General features: G+C 43.4%; 1 protein-coding gene across 2 annotated transcripts in view; it reads right to left on the bottom strand.

Moving 5' to 3' along the window:
* Positions 1–22,500, bottom strand: part of LOC118946056 (serine/threonine-protein phosphatase 2A 55 kDa regulatory subunit B beta isoform-like) — a 59,111-nt gene that overhangs the window by 5,066 nt on the left and 31,545 nt on the right. For both annotated transcript variants that reach the window (XM_036970286.1, XM_036970287.1), the window contains exons 2-6: positions 10,284–10,381; positions 9,042–9,207; positions 6,901–7,013; positions 4,300–4,477; positions 2,389–2,553 (exon numbers count right to left, since the gene is read on the bottom strand). In XM_036970286.1, coding sequence (XP_036826181.1) covers positions 2,389–2,553; positions 4,300–4,477; positions 6,901–7,013; positions 9,042–9,207; positions 10,284–10,381 — 720 coding nt within the window. The remainder of the gene's footprint in view (positions 1–2,388; positions 2,554–4,299; positions 4,478–6,900; positions 7,014–9,041; positions 9,208–10,283; positions 10,382–22,500) is intronic.

The raw sequence follows: 22,500 nt of genomic DNA, 5'->3' as shown, positions 1-22,500 counted from the left end.
CTATCAGACAAACCTAGGGTATCTCACTGCTCTTTACTCACATTTGAAGACAAAGTTAGTGATGCTATTCTTGAATAACAATAACCCAAAAATCCCAATTCCCACATTCTCCCCCTAAGGCCAAAGCAACTACAGTGGGGAGAACAAGTTTTTGATACACTGCCGATTTTGCAGGTTTTCCTACTTACAAAGCATGTAGAGGTCTGTAATTTTTATCATAGGTACACTTCAACTGTGAGAGAAAATCACATTGTATCACCTACCAACCAGTAAGAATTCTGGCTCTCACAGACCTGTTCGTTTTTCTTTAAGAAGCCCTCCTGTTCTCCACTCATTACCTGTATTAACTGCACCTGTTTGAACTCGTTACCTGTATAAAAAACACCTGTCCACACACTCAATCAGACTCCAACCTCTCCACAATGGCCAGGACCAGAGAGCTGTGTAAGGACATCAGGGATAAAATTGTAGACCTGCACAAGGCTGGGATGGGCTACAGGACAATAGGCAAGCAGCTTGGTGAGAAGGCAGCAACTGTTGGCACAATTATTTGAAAATGGAAGAAGTTCAAGATGACGGTCAATCACCCTCGGTCTGGGGCTCCATGCAAGATCTCACCTCGTGGGGCATCAATGATCATGAGGAAGGTGAGGAATCAGCCCAGAACTACATGGCAGGACCTGGTCAATGACCTGAAGAGAGCTGGGACCAGAGTCTCAAAGAAAACCATTAGTAACACATTACGCCGTCATGGATTAAAATCCTGCAGCGCACGCAAGGTCCCCCTGCTCAAGCCAGCGCATGTCCAGGCCCGTCTGAAGTTTGCCAATGACCATCTGGATGATACAGAGGAGGAATGGAAGAAGGTCTGATGAGACAAAAATAGAGCTTTTTGGTCTAAACTCCACTCGCTGTGTTTGGAGGAAGAAGAAGGATGAGTACAACCACAAGAACACCATCCCAACCGTGAAGCATGGAGGTGGAAACATCATTCTTTGGGGATGCTTTTCTGCAAAGGGGACAGGACGACTGCACCGTATTGAGGGGAGGATGGATGGGGCCATGTATAGCGAGATCTTGGCCAACAACCTCTTTCCCTCAGTAAGAGCGTTGAAGATGTGTCGTGGCTGGGTCTTCCAGCATGACAACGACCCGAAACACACTGCCAGGGCAACTAAGGAGTGGCACCGTAAGAAGCATCTCAAGGTCCTGGAGTGGCCTAGCCAGTCTCCAGACCTGAACCCAATAGAAAATCTTTGGAGGGAGCTGAAAGTCCGTATTGCCCAGCGACAGCCCCGAAACCTGAAGGATCTGGAGAAGGTCTGTATGGAGGAGTGGGACAAAATCCCTGCTGCAGTGTGTGCAAACCTGGTCAAGAACTACAGGAAACGTATGATCTCTGTAATTGCAAACAAAGGTTTCTGTACCAAATATTAAGTTCTGCTTTTCTGCTTTTCTGTATCAAATACTTATGTCATGCAATAAAATGCAAATTAATTATTTCATACTTCATACTTCATACAATGTGATTTTCTGGATTTTTGTTTTAGATTCCATCTCTCACAGTTGAAGTGTACCTATGATAAAAATTACAGACCTCTACATGCTTTGTAAGTAGGAAAACCTGCAAAATCGGCAGTGTATCAAATATTTGTTCTCCCCACTGTATATGTGTTTGAATATTCCTGGTCATGTGCTATTCAGCAGGATGTGTGTGTGTGTATGCGTGCGTGCATACGTGCGTGTGTGTGTGTGTGTGTGTACGGACCGGTGAACACGTTAATACAGCTCAGGAAATAACTACTGTTATTGAGCAAAATGTCTGCGTCCCAAATTACACTCTATCCCCTATGGGCCCTGGTCAAAAGTAATACACTATATAGGGGATAGGGTGCCATTTGGGACACAGCGTGGTATTTCCATAGGGAGGTATGTTATTATTATAGTATATATATTCATTTAGCATCTTACACCATCGATCCTCAGGCTTAAATGTCAACGTATTCATTATTCATTTCGTTCAGAGGCATATGCAGATTATCTGACGCTCCCAGAGACAGACAGGGGCTTTGAGATGTTGAGCCTTTCATTGTGTTGACTGGGAGAGAAGACAGACAGACAACCTTATTGACGTTTGTGGTTATCATTCCCAACCATACCATTGACTGTAGTAGGATAAAGGTTGGTTCAATAGAGACAGAGAAGACTTCCCTCCCTCTCTCCCTTCTTTTCTCAATCTCTTTCCCCCTCCACAGATAGTGGCATAGCTGTCACACCGTGTGTGTGTGTGTGTGTGTGTGTGTGTGTGTGTGTGTGTGTGTGTGTGTGTGTGTGTGTGTGTGTGATTGAATACGTGTGTCTGTGTGTATGCCTGTTCCCAGTACTCACACTTGCAGTGTGTGTCGCAGAGCGCCTGTTTCCTCATGTCACAGAGTCGTATTGACCCTCTACTGCTGCTGTAAGCCAAGGTGTTACACTGCTGAGGATGAAACTCCGCTGCTGTAATCACCTCCGTCAGATCCTCCATGTTACACGGCTTAATGTCCACGATGTCTGGGGAGGGGCATGCTCAGGGAGAAATAACAGTTCAGCTAAATGGTGTTTAAAGACAAGACAGATGAACAGAATACAGGCACTTGTTCCTAGGTTATTTGAAGCTGCAGTCGGTAACCTAGAAATGTTGTACGGTCGTGGCCAAAAGATTTGAGAATGACACAAATATAAATTTTCACAAAGTTTGCTGCTTCAGTGTCTTTATATATTTTTGTCAGATGTTACTATGGAATACTGGAGTATAATTACAAGCATTTCATAAGTGTCAAAGACTTTTATTGACAATTACATGAAGTTGATGCAAAGAGTCAATATTTGCAGTATTGACCCTTCTTTTTCAAAACGTCTGCAATCCGCCCTGACATGCTGTCAATTAACTTCTGGGCCACATCCTGACTGATGGCAGCCCATTCTTGCATAATCAATGCTTGTAGTTTGTCAGAATTTGTGGGTTTTTGTTTGTCCACCCGCCTCTTGAGGATTGACCACAAGTTGTCAATGGGATTAAGGTCTGGGGAGTTTCCTGGCCATGGACCCAAAATATCGATGTTTTGTTCCCCGAGCCACTTAGTTATCACTTTTGCCTTATGGCAAGGTGCTCCATCATGCTGGAAAAGGCATTGTTCGTCACCAAACTGTTCCTGGATGGTTGGGAGAAGTTGCTCTCGGAGGATGTGTTGGTACCATTCTTTATTCATGGCTGTGTTCTTAGGTAAAATTGTAAGCGAGCCCACTCCCTTGGCTGAGAAGCAACCCCACACATGAATGGTCTCAAGATGCTTTAATGTTGGCATGACACAGGACTGATGGTAGCGCTCACCTTGTCTTCCCCGGACAAGCTTTTTTCCGGATGCCCCAAACAATCAGAAAGGGGATTCATCAGAGAAATTGACTTTACCCCAGTCCTCAGCAGTCCAATCCCTGTACCTTTTGCAGAATCAATCTGTCCCTGATGTTTTTCCTGGAGAGAAGTGGCTTCTTCGCTGCCCTTCTTGACATCCGGCCATCCTCCAAAAGTCTTCGCCTCACTGTGCGTGCAGATGCACTCACACCTGCCTGCTGCCATTCCTGAGCAAGCTCTGTACTGGTGGTGCCCCGATCCCGCAGCTGAATCAACTTCAGGAGACGATCCTGGCGCTTGCTGGACTTTCTTGGGTGCCCTGAAGCCTTCTTCACAACAATTGAATCACTCTCCTTGAAGTTCTTGATGATCCGATAAATGGTTGATTTAGGTGCAATCTTACTGGCAGCAATATCCTTGCCTGTGAAGCCCTTTTTGTGCAAAGCAATGATGATGGCATGTGTTTCCTTGAAGGTAACAAAGGTTGACAGAGGAAGAACAATGATTCCAAGCATCACCCTCCTTTTGAAGCTTCCAGTCTGTTATTCGAACTCAATCAGCATGACAGAGTGATCTCCAGCCTTGTCCTCGTCAACACTCACACCTGTGTTAACGAGAGAATCACTGACATGATGTCAGCTGGTACTTTTGTGGCAGGGCTGAAATGCATTGGAAATGTTTTTGGGGGATTCAGTTCATTTGCATGGCAAAGAGGGACTTTGCAATTCATCTGATCACTCTTCATAAAATTCTGGATTATATACAAATTACCATCATACAAACTGAGGCAGCAGACTTTGTGAAAATTTATATTTGTGTAATTTGGCCATGACTGTAGACAGATAAACTATGACAGAGGGTATGTTAGTATGGGGTTAAAGGTAAAGGTAAAGGTGAAAGGATACTGAAGCTCTGGTCAGTGATCTCCAGGTTCCACAGGTTGACCCTGAGGTCATCCGTGGAGATGTAGGTCTGGAAGTCGGAGTTCACGGAGATGGAGTTAATGTGGTAGGTGTGGGCGTTACTGAACACACGCCGCGCTGTTGCCTCAACCATCAGATCAGCGTTCTGGAGGACAGGCACCTGGCAGGGAGGGAGCACATCTATTCACATCACATGACTGACTCTGTGACCTCAGGAATATATCACTTAAATATCATAAAACTTAATTGTATCACAGATCATAGAATCTAAGACTGCGAGAGCATTCACAGATTGACTATGAATACCTTGAGGGCTCTTTCTATTTCAGTACACTGTGAATGCCTGGTTCTATACGGCCATTCAGTCTCTGCTACACACGTACACATCTTTCCATATGACTTCATGTACTGTATGTCTCCACTTTAATGTAGTGGTAGACAGCACAGCAGCGGGCCTAATGAGCTGGTGTTAGGACTGAGGAGCCATAGCAGCAGACCTAGTGAGCTGGTGTTACGACTGAGGAGCCAGGGAGGGCCTAGTGAGCTGGTGTTAGGACTGAGGAGCCAGGGAGGGCCTAGTGAGCTGGTGTTAGGACTGAGGATCCACAGCAGCAAACCTAGTGAGCTGTTATTAGGACTGAGGAGCCAGGGTGGGCCTAGTGAGATGGTGTTAGGACTGAGGAGCCAGGGAGGGCCTAGTGAGATGGTGTTAGGACTGAGGATCCACAGCAGCAAACCTAGTGAGCTGTTATTAGGACTGCGGCGCCAGGGAGGGCCTAGTGAGCTGGTGTTAGGACTGAGGAGCCAGGGAGGGCCTAGTGAGCTGGTATTAGGACTGAGGAGCCAGGGAGGGCCTAGTGAGCTGGTGTTAGGACTGAGGAGCCAGGGAGGGCCTAGTGAGCTGGTGTTAGGACTGAGGAGCCAGGGAGGGCCTGCAGAGGAACCACACTCACACTACACTACATTCTCCCCCCATGCCTTTCAACCTCAGTAACAGCCACACTCTACTATTCCCAACTTCCCAACAGACTGTAGAGACACACAGATGTCATCCATTATGGTATATGACATACAGTCATATACCGAGCAAGAAAGCGAGCAAGAGAGCGAGCGAGAGAGAAAAGGGCAACCAGTGAAGAACAAACACTATTATAAATACAATCCATATTTATGTTTATTTATTTTCCCTTTTGTACTTTATCAATTTGCACATCATTATAACACTGTATATTTGAAATGTCTCTATAATGTTTACTGTTCATTTTTTATTATTTATTTCAGTTTCATTCATTGTCTATTTAACTTTCTTTGGCAATGTTAAAATATGTTTCCCATGCCAATAAAGCCCTTTAAAATGAATTGAGAGACAGAGACAGAGACAGAGACAGAGACCGAGAGAGAGAGAGAGAGAGAGAGAGTGTGAGAGAGTGAGAGAGAGAGAGAGAGAGTGCGAGAGAGAGAGAGAGAGAGAGCGAGAGAGGCCATTAATAGATGCATGCCAACACGTCTGCCATGCTGATCCTTAACACTGGGGCCCCTCAGGGGTGTGTACTTAGTCCCCTACTAAGGACCAAAAGGCTCCTCAACGGCTTCTGTCCACAAGCCATAAGACAATTAATAAAATCACCACCAGACAATTTACATTGACCTTTTGTATACTGCTGCTACTCGCTGTTTATTATCTATGCATAGTCACTTCACCCCTACCTACATGTACAAATTACCTCAACTAACCTGTACTGCCGCACACTGACTTGGTATCGGTGCGCCCTGTATATAACCTCGTTATTGTTATTCCTATTGTGTTACTTTTTATTATTATTTTTTACTTTAGTGTACTTGGTAAATATTTTCTTAACTCTTCTTGAACTGCACTGTTGGTTAAGGGCTTGTAGGCATTTCACTGTAAGGTCTACACGTTGTATTCGGCGCATGTGACGAATAAAGTTTGATTTGATTGAGCGGGGATTCTCTGTGTGAGAATTAAAGAATATGGTTGGCTGGGTGATGGGATTGCGAAGAAGGTAGAGTGAAAGAGAGATATAGAGAGATGATCCCCTTCATCGCATTCATCTCAGTGCACATATCGATCAGTCTCTCACTCCGTCCCTCCCTCCTCCTTCGAGCCGTCTGTCAGTGCTGACGGAGCACATGAGATCTGTCATATAAATGATTCTCCATACCAGAGTACTGAAAAACGGATTCTTCTCTCAGTGATAAGGAGCGAATGTACCATGAGAAATAGACCTGTCCTGAGAGAAGTGAGCTGCATATTCAATGGAAATGTGCAAAGTCATTTGGAATAGCCAAAATTCTATGAGTTTATTTGGGAGAGCAATATTGTATATTGCCAGAAGACTGAAACATAAGCATTTGCTTTATAAATCCTCGTTCATAAAGTATTCATGTCAGTGATATCAAACAACATCATTCTCATCTTGGGACCCCTCGGGACAATGATATATATCAACTCTTATTACCTAGTATTATTCTGTCCTTATGAGATACTGTGTGTGTGTCTGTGTGCATGTGTGTGTGTGTGCGTCTGTATGTGTTTTTACACACGCGTGTGTGTGTTCTCACCCGTAGTGAGGTGATTGTGGATGGGTGTCTGATTCGTCCGTCTTCATCCTTCAGGTTGTATCCCTCCGGTCGTCTGTCTCTCTCACGAATCTTCCAGAGCTTCACTGTCTTATCTATATACACACACACACACGCACACACACACACGCGCACACACACACACACACACACGAACACACACACGCGCACGCGCACACACACACACACGCACGCGCGCACACACACAGACACACACACACACATGTACACCGAACACAAAGCGAGAGACCGAAACAGAGAGAAAAAAAGAGAGAGAACGAGAGAATGTAAGAGAGAGAGAATGAAAGAGAGAGAATGTAAGAGAGAGAATGTAATTAAGAGAGAATGAAAGAGAGAGAAAGGGAGAGGGAAAGATAAAAGAGAAAGAGAAATAAAGAGAGAGAGAGAATGAAAGAGAGAGAGAATGAAAGAGAGAGAAAGGGAGAGAGAAAGATAAAAGAGAGAGAGAGAAAGAAAGAGAGAGAGTATTAAGCTTCATGCTACCGTGATTGTGGGTGGTGGGTGGTGGGTGGTGGGGGTATTAAACTCCATGCTACCGTGATTGTGGGTGGTGGGTGGTGGGTGGTGGGGGTATTAAACTCCATGCTACCGTGATTGTGGGTGGTGGGTGGTGGGGGTATTAAACTCCATGCTACCGTGATTGTGGGTGGTGGGTGGTGGGTGGTGGGGGTATTAAACTCCATGCTACCGTGATTGTGGGTGGTGGGTGGTGGGTGGTGGGGGTATTAAACTCCATGCTACCGTGATTGTGGGTGGTGGGTGGTGGGGGTATTAAACTCCATGCTACCGTGATTGTGGGTGGTGGGTGGTGGGTGGTGGGGGTATTAAACTCCATGCTACCGTGATTGTGGGTGGTGGGTGGTGGGGGTATTAAACTCCATGCTACCGTGATTGTGGGTGGTGGGTGGTGGGTGGTGGGGGTATTAAACTCCATGCTACCGTGATTGTGGGTGGTGGGTGGTGGGTGGTGGGGGTATTAAACTCCATGCTACCGTGATTGTGGGTGGTGGGTGGTGGGGGTATTAAACTCCATGCTACCGTGATTGTGGGTGGTGGGTGGTGGGTGGTGGGGGTATTAAACTCCATGCTACCGTGATTGTGGGTGGTGGGTCTGGTGTTCAATCTGTCGCAGTGATGGACTGATGCCAGCCTGGATGGTGTTGCCTATGACACTGGTCATAGAGATGACATAGTGATGTTATAACTGCTGTCATAAGGAGGATCAGATACAAGTCCGCGGGTTAATCAGTAAAACCAGGTGTACTGTAGGTGTCCTGTAAATAACGGTTCAGACAGATTCTGTACATACTGTATATTGTACACCTGCTCTGACCAGGTGAATCCAGGTGAACTTTATTGATGTCACAAAGGGGAGGAGTCAGGTTAAAGAAGGATTTTTAAGCCTTAAGGCAATCGAGACATGGATTGTGTATGTGTGCCATTCAGAGGGTCAATGGGCAAGACAAAAGATTTAATGCCTTTGAAGGGGTATGGTAGTAGGTGCCAGGCGCACTGGTTTGAGTGTGTCAAGAACTGCAACGCTGCTGGGAGCTTTTCACGCTCAACAGTTTCAGTGTGTATCAAGAACGATCCACCACCCAAAGGACATCCAGCCAACTTGACACAACTGTGGGAAGCATTGGAGTCAACATTGGCCAGCATCCCTGTGGAACGCTTTCGACATCTTGTAGTCCATGCCCTGATGAAATGAGGCTGTTCTGAGGGCAAAAGTGGGTGTGGGGGGAGGTGCAACTCAATATTAGGAAGGTGTTCTTAATGTTTTGTTCATTGCCTCTAGCCTATTAGATATGTGTGTGTTCTGCTTGACTGAGCCAAAGCCACCAGCAAAATCCTTGCCGATTGAGAGCTTCACGCATGGATGCAACAGCAGAACACACACACACACACTCATGCACGGACACCCATGTATGAAGACACACACACACGTATGAATAGGCACACACAGCAGAGCCACACGACCAGATGTAGCTCCTCTGGCTATGGTTCCACTGCTTCTAACTCCTACACACACACACACACACACACACACACACACACACACACACACACACACACACACACACACACACACACACACACACCGTTGGTGGAGAGGAGGAAGTAGGCGGCGTTCTGCTGTGGCAGCCATCTGATCTTGTTGATCTTCTCCTCTACTTCCAGACTCTTCAGGTAGTCAAACTCTGGATCATGACTCTGGAACGTACTGTACACATTATACTCCCCTCGCCTCTGGGGCTCGCTTTTAGTCTGGGGTGGAGAAGGAGGGGGGAGAGAGGGAGAGAGAGAGAGAGAGGGAGAGAGAGAGAGAGAGAGAGCGAGAGAGAGAGAGAGAGAGGGAGAGGTGAGAGGGAGAGAGGAGAGGGAGAGAGAGCGAGAGGGAGAGGTGAGAGGGAGAGAGGAGAGGGAGAGAGGAGAGGGAGAGAGGAGAGGGAGAGAGAGAGAGAGCGAGAGGGAGAGGTGAGAGGGAGGGAGGAGAGGGAGAGAGGAGAGGGAGAGAGGAGAGGGAGAGAGAGCAGAGGAACACACAGGTTGGTTTGAAGGCACCGTAAATAAAATAATCCCCTCGCCGCTGGGGCCAACTCTTAGTTTGGAAGGAGAGAGGAAGATACTCTCTGGGGAGAGGGAGATGGGAGAGAGAGACAGAGACAGAGATCAGGGGGAAGAGGGAGAGAGATACAGAGGTAGAGAGAGAGCGAGAGAGAGAGAGAGAGAGAGAGAGAGAGAGAGACAGTGACACAGAGAGAGACAGAGAGAGAGAGAGACAGAGACAGAGAGACAGAGAGAGAGAGACAGAGACAGAGCGAGAGAGAGAGAGAGCGAGAGAGGAGACAGAGAGAGAGCGAGAGAGAGAGAGAGAGAGGAGACAGAGACAGAGAGAGAGAGAGAGCGAGAGAGGAGACAGAGAGTGAGAGAGAGAGAGAGAGAGAGAGAGAGAGAGAGAGAGAGAGAGAGAGAGCGAGAGAGGAGACAGAGAGCGAGAGAGAGAGAGAGAGAGAGAGAGAGACACAGAGAGAGAGACACAGAGAGAGAGAGAGAGAGAGAGAGATAGACACAGAGAGAGAGAGAGAGATAGACACAGAGAGAGAGAGAGAGCGAGAGAAAGAGAGAGTGACACAGAGAGAGAGAGACACAGAGAGAGAGAGAGAGAGAGAGAGAGAGAGAGAGTGACACAGAGAGAGAGAGACACAGAGGTAGAGAGAGAGAGAGAGATAGCCACAGAGAGAGAGAGAGAGAGAGAGAGAGAGAGAGAGAGAGACACAGAGAGAGAGAGAGAGAGAGAGAGAGAGAGAGAGAGAGAGAGAGAGGGAGGGTGTGTTTCATACCTCCTGTTCTCTCTGGAAGACCACCACTCTTCCTCCTTTGTCCCCTGTGGCCAACAGCTCCCCCGAAGGATTAAACTCCACCGTGGAGATGACGTCAGCTAAAACAAAACACATACACAGTTAATATTACCAGCTACAGTATATTGTGAATAATGTACCACAAGGATAATGTACCACATGGACAACGTATTACATAGATCATGTACTATGGGGATAATGTAACACATGGATAATGTAACACATGGATAATGTACCAAGTGGATAATGTACTACAGGGATAATGTATCGCAGGGATAATGTACCTCGGGATAATGCAACACATGGATAATGTATCACAGGTATATTTTCACACAGAGATTAAAGTTAGCTGCACAGAGACACAAGCATTTGCTACATCTTAAAATAATATTTATTTTGAAAACTCATTATCACCCATTTTCCATTTACCAAAAATATAATTAAACCTGAAAGCTTCAGCTTGCCTTAAAGCTAATAGCACAGCGTATTTTAAGAGCAGAATATCTAGGAAACCCTTGCCCTGGTAACCCAGATAAAAGGAGAAATATGGGTAAAAGATGTGGGTTAAATCATCACACGATCAGTGCTATTGTTTTCCTCTACATGACTTAAGCAGCTCCTTTCCCCCACAGGAGTCATAGTGGTGAAGGAGTCCCTAAAGGACCTAGAAGTTTTCCTCTACATGACTTAAGCAGCTCCTTTCCCCCACAGGAGTCATAGTGGTGAAGGAGTCCCTAAAGGACCTAGAAGTTTTCCTCTCAACTCATTAGTACATGAAACCAGACATCTTCGATCCACAGACACAGAGAGATTATATGGACACTACTTTATGACAGAATTCAACTGATGCACACATCCAAGTCAAATAGTTTCACAGCCAAGCTCCTAGACACCAGTCCAGTGCATTTGGCTCCTCAGCCACTGAAATGATCTAAAACCAATACATCTCTCACATCAAGCATCCAAAACAAGATTCAGTGTTTCTAGACTGTAACACAGACAGACCTCTGAGATTCCTCCTCCTCTCCTCCTGAAACACATGCATCTGATCTGCCTGGATTTAGGATAGACTACAGCTCTCTAAACAACCTAGAGATGGATACGTCTCTCAACATCCAACTGGTTTGTTCCCGACAGCTCTAACGAAACAAATACGCAAACCAAGACTGGTTTCTATCACTACGGTGGTTGTCTATAGTGTGGTCTCTAGCACTATGGTGGTCTATAGTGTGGTTTCTATCACTATGGTGGATGTCTATAGTGTGGTTTCTATGACTACGGTGGTTTCTATCACTATGGTGGTTTCTATCACTACGGTGGTTTCTATCACTATGGTGGTTTCTATCACTATGGTGGTTTCTATCACTATGGTGGTTTCTATCACTACGGTGGTTTCTATCACTATGGTGGTTTCTATCACTATGGTGGTTTCTATCACTATGGTGGTTGTCTATAGTGTGGTTTCTATCACTACGGTTGTTGTCTATAGTGTGGTTTCTATCACTACGGTGGTTGTCTATAGTGTGGTTTCTATCACTACGGTGGTTTCTATCACTATGGTGGTTGTCTATAGTGTGGTTTCTATCACTATGGTTGTTGTCTATAGTGTGGTTTCTATCACTACGGTTGTTGTCTATAGTGTGGTTTCTATCACTACGGTGGTTGTCTATAGTGTGGTTTCTATCACTACGGTGGTTTCTATCACTATGGTGGTTTCTATCACTATGGTGGTTGTCTATAGTGTGGTTTCTATCACTACGGTTGTTTCTATCACTACGGTGGTTGTCTATAGTGTGGTTTCTATTACTACGATGGTTTCTATCACTACGGTGGTTGTCTATAGTGTGGTTTCTATCACTACGGTTGTTTCTATCACTATGGTGGATGTCTATAGTGTGGTTTCTATCACTATGGTGGTTTCTATCACTACGGTGGTTGTCTATAGTGTGGTTTCTATTACTACGATGGTTTCTATCACTACGGTGGTTGTCTATAGTGTGGTTTCTATCACTATGGTGGTTTCTATCACTATGGTGGTCTATAGTGTGGTTTCTATCACTACGGTTGTTGTCTATAGTGTGGTTTCTATTACTACGATGGTTTCTATCACTACGGTGGTTGTCTATAGTGTGGTTTCTATCACTATGGTGGTTTCTATCACTATGGTGGTTTCTATCACTATGGTGGTTTCTATCACTATGGTGGATGTCTATAGTGTGGTTTCTATCACTATGGTGGATATCTATAGTGTGGTTTCTATCACTACGGTGGATGTCTATAGTGTGGTTTCTATCACTACGGTGGATGTCTATAGTGTGGTTTCTATCACTATGGTGGATGTCTATAGTGTGGTTTCTATCACTTCGGTGGTTTCTAGCACTATGGTGGATGTCTATAGTGTGGTTTCTATCACTTCGGTGGTTTCTAGCACTATGGTTGTTGTCTATAGTGTGGTTTCTATCACTATGGTGGATATCTATAGTGTGTTTTCTATCACTTCGGTGGTTTCTAGCACTATGGTTGTTGTCTATAGTGTGGTTTCTATCACTACGGTTGTTGTCTATAGTGTGGTTTCTATCACTACGGTTGTTGTCTATAGTGTGGTTTCTATCACTATGGTGGATATCTATAGTGTGGTTTCTATCACTACGGTGGATTCTAGCACTACGGTGGATGTCTATAGTGTGGTTTCTATCACTACGGTTGTTGTCTATAGTGTGGTTTCTATCACTATGGTGGTTTCTATCACTATGGTGGTTTCTATCACTTCGGTGGTTTCTATCACTATGGTTGTTGTCTATAGTGTGGTTTCTATCACTACGGTGGTTTCTAGCACTATGGTGGATGTCTATAGTGTGGTTTCTATCACTACGGTTGTTGTCTATAGTGTGGTTTCTATCACTATGGTGGTTTCTATCACTATGGTGGTTTCTATCACTTCGGTGGTTTGTATCACTATGGTTGTTGTCTATAGTGTGGTTTCTATCACTATGGTGGATGTCTATAGTGTGGTTTCTATCACTTCGGTGGTTTCTATCACTACGGTGGTTGTCTATAGTGTGGTTTCAATCACTACGGTGGTTGTCTATAGTGTGGTTTCTATCACTATGGTGGTTTCTATCACTATGGTGGTTTCTATAGTGTGGTTTCTATCACTACGGTTGTTGTCTATAGTGTGGTTTCAATCACTACGGTGGTTGTCTATAGTGTGGTTTCTATCACTTCGGTGGTTTCTATCACTACGGTGGATGTCTATAGTGTGGTTTCTATCACTACGGTTGTTGTCTATAGTGTGGTTTCTATCACTATGGTGGTTTCTATCACTATGGTGGTTTCTATCACTACGGTGGTTTCTATCACTATGGTGGTTTCTATCACTATGGTGGTTTCTATCACTATGGTGGTTGTCTATAGTGTGGTTTCTATCACTACGGTTGTTGTCTATAGTGTGGTTTCAATCACTACGGTGGTTGTCTATAGTGTGGTTTCTATCACTTCGGTGGTTTCTATCACTACGGTGGATGTCTATAGTGTGGTTTCTATCACTACGGTTGTTGTCTATAGTGTGGTTTCTATCACTATGGTGGTTTCTATCACTATGGTGGTTTCTATCACTACGGTGGTTTCTATCACTATGGTGGTTTCTATCACTATGGTGGTTTCTATCACTATGGTGGTTGTCTATAGTGTGGTTTCTATCACTACGGTTGTTGTCTATAGTGTGGTTTCTATCACTACGGTGGTTGTCTATAGTGTGGTTTCTATCACTACGGTGGTTTCTATCACTATGGTGGTTGTCTATAGTGTGGTTTCTATCACTATGGTTGTTGTCTATAGTGTGGTTTCTATCACTACGGTTGTTGTCTATAGTGTGGTTTCTATCACTACGGTGGTTGTCTATAGTGTGGTTTCTATCACTACGGTGGTTTCTATCACTATGGTGGTTTCTATCACTATGGTGGTTGTCTATAGTGTGGTTTCTATCACTACGGTTGTTTCTATCACTACGGTGGTTGTCTATAGTGTGGTTTCTATTACTACGATGGTTTCTATCACTACGGTGGTTGTCTATAGTGTGGTTTCTATCACTACGGTTGTTTCTATCACTATGGTGGATGTCTATAGTGTGGTTTCTATCACTATGGTGGTTTCTATCACTACGGTGGTTGTCTATAGTGTGGTTTCTATCACTATGGTGGTTTCTATCACTATGGTGGTCTATAGTGTGGTTTCTATCACTACGGTGGTTGTCTATAGTGTGGTTTCTATTACTACGATGGTTTCTATCACTACGGTGGTTGTCTATAGTGTGGTTTCTATCACTATGGTGGTTTCTATCACTACGGTGGTTGTCTATAGTGTGGTTTCTATTACTACGATGGTTTCTATCACTACGGTGGTTGTCTATAGTGTGGTTTCTATCACTATGGTGGTTTCTATCACTATGGTGGTTTCTATCACTATGGTGGTTTCTATCACTATGGTGGATGTCTATAGTGTGGTTTCTATCACTATGGTGGATATCTATAGTGTGGTTTCTATCACTACGGTGGATGTCTATAGTGTGGTTTCTATCACTACGGTGGATGTCTATAGTGTGGTTTCTATCACTATGGTGGATGTCTATAGTGTGGTTTCTATCACTTCGGTGGTTTCTAGCACTATGGTGGATGTCTATAGTGTGGTTTCTATCACTTCGGTGGTTTCTAGCACTATGGTTGTTGTCTATAGTGTGGTTTCTATCACTATGGTGGATATCTATAGTGTGGTTTCTATCACTATGGTGGTTTCTATCACTACGGTTGTTGTCTATAGTGTGGTTTCTATCACTACGGTGGTTGTCTATAGTGTGGTTTCTATCACTACGGTGGTTTCTATCACTATGGTGGTTGTCTATAGTGTGGTTTCTATCACTATGGTTGTTGTCTATAGTGTGGTTTCTATCACTACGGTTGTTGTCTATAGTGTGGTTTCTATCACTACGGTGGTTGTCTATAGTGTGGTTTCTATCACTACGGTGGTTTCTATCACTATGGTGGTTTCTATCACTATGGTGGTTGTCTATAGTGTGGTTTCTATCACTACGGTTGTTTCTATCACTACGGTGGTTGTCTATAGTGTGGTTTCTATTACTACGATGGTTTCTATCACTACGGTGGTTGTCTATAGTGTGGTTTCTATCACTACGGTTGTTTCTATCACTATGGTGGATGTCTATAGTGTGGTTTCTATCACTATGGTGGTTTCTATCACTACGGTGGTTGTCTATAGTGTGGTTTCTATTACTACGATGGTTTCTATCACTACGGTGGTTGTCTATAGTGTGGTTTCTATCACTATGGTGGTTTCTATCACTATGGTGGTCTATAGTGTGGTTTCTATCACTACGGTGGTTGTCTATAGTGTGGTTTCTATTACTACGATGGTTTCTATCACTACGGTGGTTGTCTATAGTGTGGTTTCTATCACTATGGTGGTTTCTATCACTACGGTGGTTGTCTATAGTGTGGTTTCTATTACTACGATGGTTTCTATCACTACGGTGGTTGTCTATAGTGTGGTTTCTATCACTATGGTGGTTTCTATCACTATGGTGGTTTCTATCACTATGGTGGTTTCTATCACTATGGTGGATGTCTATAGTGTGGTTTCTATCACTATGGTGGATATCTATAGTGTGGTTTCTATCACTACGGTGGATGTCTATAGTGTGGTTTCTATCACTACGGTGGATGTCTATAGTGTGGTTTCTATCACTATGGTGGATGTCTATAGTGTGGTTTCTATCACTTCGGTGGTTTCTAGCACTATGGTGGATGTCTATAGTGTGGTTTCTATCACTTCGGTGGTTTCTAGCACTATGGTTGTTGTCTATAGTGTGGTTTCTATCACTATGGTGGATATCTATAGTGTGGTTTCTATCACTTCGGTGGTTTCTAGCACTATGGTTGTTGTCTATAGTGTGGTTTCTATCACTACGGTTGTTGTCTATAGTGTGGTTTCTATCACTACGGTTGTTGTCTATAGTGTGGTTTCTATCACTATGGTGGATATCTATAGTGTGGTTTCTATCACTACGGTGGATTCTAGCACTACGGTGGATGTCTATAGTGTGGTTTCTATCACTACGGTTGTTGTCTATAGTGTGGTTTCTATCACTATGGTGGTTTCTATCACTATGGTGGTTTCTATCACTTCGGTGGTTTCTATCACTATGGTTGTTGTCTATAGTGTGGTTTCTATCACTACGGTGGTTTCTAGCACTATGGTGGATGTCTATAGTGTGGTTTCTATCACTACGGTTGTTGTCTATAGTGTGGTTTCTATCACTATGGTGGTTTCTATCACTATGGTGGTTTCTATCACTTCGGTGGTTTCTATCACTATGGTTGTTGTCTATAGTGTGGTTTCTATCACTATGGTGGATGTCTATAGTGTGGTTTCTATCACTTCGGTGGTTTCTATCACTACGGTGGTTGTCTATAGTGTGGTTTCAATCACTACGGTGGTTGTCTATAGTGTGGTTTCTATCACTACGGTTGTTGTCTATAGTGTGGTTTCTATCACTACGGTGGTTGTCTATAGTGTGGTTTCTAGCACTACGGTGGTTGTCTATAGTGTGGTTTCTATCACTATGGAGGTTTCTATCACTATGGTGGTTGTCTATAGTGTGGTTTCTATCACTACGGTTGTTGTCTATAGTGTGGTTTCTATCACTATGGTGGTTGTCTATAGTGTGGTTTCTATCACTACGGTGGTTGTCTATAGTGTGGTTTCTATCACTACGGTTGTTGTCTATAGTGTGGTTTCTATCACTACGGTGGTTTCTATCACTATGGTGGTTGTCTATAGTGTGGTTTCTATCACTACGGTTGTTGTCTATAGTGTGGTTTCTATCACTATGGTGGTTGTCTATAGTGTGGTTTCTATCACTACGGTTGTTGTCTATAGTGTGGTTTCTATCACTATGGTGGTTGTCTATAGTGTGGTTTCTATCACTATGGTGGTTTCTATCACTACGGTTGTTGTCTATAGTGTGGTTTCTATCACTACGGTTGTTGTCTATAGTGTGGTTTCTATCACTACGGTGGTTTCTAGCACTACGGTGGATGTCTATAGTGTGGTTTCTATCACTATGGTGGTTTCTATCACTATGGTGGTTGTCTATAGTGTGGTTTCTATCACTACGGTTGTTGTCTACAGTGTGGTTTCTATCACTATGGTGGTTGTCTATAGTGTGGTTTCTATGACTACGGTGGTTTCTAGCACTATGGTGGTTGTCTATAGTGTGGTTTCTATCACTATGGTGGTTGTCTATAGTGTGGTTTCTATCACTATGGTGGTTGTCTATAGTGTGGTTTCTATCACTACGGTGGTTTCTATCACTATGGTGGTTTCTATCACTATGGTGGTTTCTATCACTATGGTTGTTGTCTATAGTTTGGTTTCTATCACTATGGTGGTTGTCTATAGTGTGGTTTCTATCACTACGGTGGTGGTCTATAGTGTGGTTTCTATCACTACGGTGGTGGTCTATAGTGTGGTTTCTATCACTACGGTGGTGGTCTATAGTGTGGTTTCTATCACTACGGTGGTTTCTATCACTATGGTGGTCTATAGTGTGGTTTCTATCACTATGGTTGTTGTCTATAGTGTGGTTTCTATCACTATGGTGGTTGTCTATAGTGTGGTTTCTATCACTATGGTTGTTGTCTATAGTGTGGTTTCTATCACTACGGTGGTTTCTATCACTATGGTGGTCTATAGTGTGGTTTCTATCACTATGGTTGTTGTCTATAGTGTGGTTTCTATCACTATGGTGGTTGTCTATAGTGTGGTTTCTATCACTATGGTGGTTGTCTATAGTGTGGTTTCTATCACTACGGTGGTTTCTATCACTATGGTGGTCTATAGTGTGGTTTCTATCACTATGGTTGTTGTCTATAGTGTGGTTTCTATCACTTCGGTGGTTGTCTATAGTGTGGTTTCTATCACTACGGTGGTTGTCTATAGTGTGGTTTCTATCACTACGGTGGTTTCTATCACTATGGTGGTCTATAGTGTGGTTTCTATCACTATGGTTGTTGTCTATAGTGTGGTTTCTATCACTATGGTGGTTGTCTATAGTGTGGTTTCTATCACTACGGTGGTTTCTATCACTACGGTGGTTGTCTATAGTGTGGTTTCTATCACTATGGTGGTCTATAGTGTGGTTTCTATCACTACGGTTGTTGTCTATAGTGTGGTCTCTAGCACTACGGTGGTTGTCTATAGTGTGGTCTCTAGCACTATGGTGGTCTATAGTGTGGTTTCTATCACTATGGTGGTTGTCTATAGTGTGGTCTCTAGCACTATGGTGGTCTATAGTGTGGTTTCTATCACTACGGTGGTTTCTATCACTATGGTGGTTTCTATCACTATGGTGGTTTCTATGACTATGGTGGTTGTCTATAGTGTGGTTTCTATCACTACGGTGGTGGTCTATAGTGTGGTTTCTATCACTATGGTGGATGTCTATAGTGTGGTTTCTATCACTACGGTTGTTGTCTATAGTGTGGTTTCTATCACTACGGTGGTTTCTATCACTACGGTGGTTGTCTATAGTGTGGTTTCTATCACTATGGTGGTCTATAGTGTGGTTTCTATCACTACGGTTGTTGTCTATAGTGTGGTCTCTAGCACTACGGTGGTTGTCTATAGTGTGGTCTCTAGCACTATGGTGGTCTATAGTGTGGTTTCTATCACTATGGTGGTTGTCTATAGTGTGGTCTCTAGCACTATGGTGGTCTATAGTGTGGTTTCTATCACTACGGTGGTTTCTATCACTATGGTGGTTTCTATCACTATGGTGGTTTCTATGACTATGGTGGTTGTCTATAGTGTGGTTTCTATCACTACGGTGGTGGTCTATAGTGTGGTTTCTATCACTATGGTGGATGTCTATAGTGTGGTTTCAATCACTACGGTGGTTGTCTATAGTGTGGTTTCTATCACTACGGTTGTTGTCTATAGTGTGGTTTCTATCACTACGGTGGTTGTCTATAGTGTGGTTTCTAGCACTACGGTGGTTGTCTATAGTGTGGTTTCTATCACTATGGAGGTTTCTATCACTATGGTGGTTGTCTATAGTGTGGTTTCTATCACTACGGTTGTTGTCTATAGTGTGGTTTCTATCACTATGGTGGTTGTCTATAGTGTGGTTTCTATCACTACGGTGGTTGTCTATAGTGTGGTTTCTATCACTACGGTTGTTGTCTATAGTGTGGTTTCTATCACTACGGTGGTTTCTATCACTATGGTGGTTGTCTATAGTGTGGTTTCTATCACTACGGTTGTTGTCTATAGTGTGGTTTCTATCACTATGGTGGTTGTCTATAGTGTGGTTTCTATCACTACGGTTGTTGTCTATAGTGTGGTTTCTATCACTATGGTGGTTGTCTATAGTGTGGTTTCTATCACTACGGTGGTTTCTATCACTATGGTGGTTTCTATCACTATGGTGGTTGTCTATAGTGTGGTTTCTATCACTACGGTTGTTGTCTATAGTGTGGTTTCTATCACTATGGTGGTTTCTAGCACTACGGTGGATGTCTATAGTGTGGTTTCTATCACTATGGTGGTTTCTATCACTATGGTGGTTGTCTATAGTGTGGTTTCTATCACTACGGTTGTTGTCTACAGTGTGGTTTCTATCACTATGGTGGTTGTCTATAGTGTGGTTTCTATGACTACGGTGGTTTCTAGCACTATGGTGGTTGTCTATAGTGTGGTTTCTATCACTATGGTGGTTGTCTATAGTGTGGTTTCTATCACTATGGTGGTTGTCTATAGTGTGGTTTCTATCACTACGGTGGTTTCTATCACTATGGTGGTTTCTATCACTATGGTGGTTTCTATCACTATGGTTGTTGTCTATAGTGTGGTTTCTATCACTATGGTGGTTGTCTATAGTGTGGTTTCTATCACTACGGTGGTGGTCTATAGTGTGGTTTCTATCACTACGGTGGTGGTCTATAGTGTGGTTTCTATCACTACGGTGGTGGTCTATAGTGTGGTTTCTATCACTACGGTGGTTTCTATCACTATGGTGGTCTATAGTGTGGTTTCTATCACTATGGTTGTTGTCTATAGTGTGGTTTCTATCACTATGGTGGTTGTCTATAGTGTGGTTTCTATCACTATGGTTGTTGTCTATAGTGTGGTTTCTATCACTACGGTGGTTTCTATCACTATGGTGGTCTATAGTGTGGTTTCTATCACTATGGTTGTTGTCTATAGTGTGGTTTCTATCACTATGGTGGTTGTCTATAGTGTGGTTTCTATCACTATGGTGGTTGTCTATAGTGTGGTTTCTATCACTACGGTGGTTTCTATCACTATGGTGGTCTATAGTGTGGTTTCTATCACTATGGTTGTTGTCTATAGTGTGGTTTCTATCACTTCGGTGGTTGTCTATAGTGTGGTTTCTATCACTACGGTGGTTGTCTATAGTGTGGTTTCTATCACTACGGTGGTTTCTATCACTATGGTGGTCTATAGTGTGGTTTCTATCACTATGGTTGTTGTCTATAGTGTGGTTTCTATCACTATGGTGGTTGTCTATAGTGTGGTTTCTATCACTACGGTGGTTTCTATCACTACGGTGGTTGTCTATAGTGCGGTTTCTATCACTATGGTGGTCTATAGTGTGGTTTCTATCACTACGGTTGTTGTCTATAGTGTGGTCTCTAGCACTACGGTGGTTGTCTATAGTGTGGTCTCTAGCACTATGGTGGTCTATAGTGTGGTTTCTATCACTATGGTGGTTGTCTATAGTGTGGTCTCTAGCACTATGGTGGTCTATAGTGTGGTTTCTATCACTACGGTGGTTTCTATCACTATGGTGGTTTCTATCACTATGGTGGTTTCTATGACTATGGTGGTTGTCTATAGTGTGGTTTCTATCACTAAGGTGGTGGTCTATAGTGTGGTTTCTATCACTATGGTGGATGTCTATAGTGTGGTTTCTATCACTACGGTTGTTGTCTATAGTGTGGTTTCTATCACTTCGGTGGTTTCTATCACTACGGTGGTTGTCTATAGTGTGGTTTCAATCACTACGGTGGTTGTCTATAGTGTGGTTTCTATCACTACGGTGGTTGTCTATAGTGTGGTTTCAATCACTACGGTGGTTGTCTATAGTGTGGTTTCTATCACTATGGTGGTTGTCTATAGTGTGGTTTCTATCACTTCGGTGGTTTCTATCACTACGGTGGTTGTCTATAGTGTGGTTTCAATCACTACGGTGGTTGTCTATAGTGTGGTTTCTATCACTACGGTTGTTGTCTATAGTGTGGTTTCTATCACTATGGTGGTCTATAGTGTGGTTTCTATCACTATGGTGGTCTATAGTGTGGTTTCTATCACTATGGTGGTCTATAGTGTGGTTTCTATCACTATGGTGGATATCTATAGTGTGGTTTCTATCACTATGGTTGTTGTCTATAGTGTGGTTTCTATCACTATGGTGGTTGTCTATAGTGTGGTTTCTATCACTATGGTTGTTGTCTATAGTGTGGTTTCTATCACTACGGTTGTTGTCTATAGTGTGGTTTCTATCACTTCGGTGGTTTCTAGCACTATGGTGGTTGTCTATAGTGTGGTTTCTATCACTATGGTGGATATCTATAGTGTGGTTTCTAGCACTATGGTTGTTGTCTATAGTGTGGTTTCTATCACTACGGTTGTTGTCTATAGTGTGGTTTCTATCACTATGGTGGTTACTATCACTACGGTTGTTGTCTATAGTGTGGTTTCTATCACTACGGTTGTTGTCTATAGTGTGGTTTCTATCACTACGGTGGTTTCTAGCACTACGGTGGATGTCTATAGTGTGGTTTCTATCACTATGGTGGTTGTCTATAGTGTGGTTTCTATCACTACGGTGGTTTCTATCACTATGGTGGTCTATAGTGTGGTTTCTATCACTATGGTTGTTGTCTATAGTGTGGTTTCTATCACTACGGTGGTTTCTATCACTATGGTGGTCTATAGTGTGGTTTCTATCACTATGGTTGTTGTCTATAGTGTGGTTTCTATCACTATGGTGGTTTCTATCACTATGGTGGTTTCTATCACTATGGTGGTTTCTATCACTACGGTGGTTTCTATCACTATGGTTGTCTATAGTGTGGTTTCTATCACTATGGTTGTTGTCTAT

This window comes from Oncorhynchus mykiss, chromosome 31, assembly GCF_013265735.2.
Source record: "Oncorhynchus mykiss isolate Arlee chromosome 31, USDA_OmykA_1.1, whole genome shotgun sequence".
Lineage (NCBI taxonomy): Eukaryota > Metazoa > Chordata > Actinopteri > Salmoniformes > Salmonidae > Oncorhynchus > Oncorhynchus mykiss.
The sequence above is the reverse complement of the archived record's forward strand: the minus strand, read 5'-3'. Positions and strand labels throughout refer to the sequence as shown.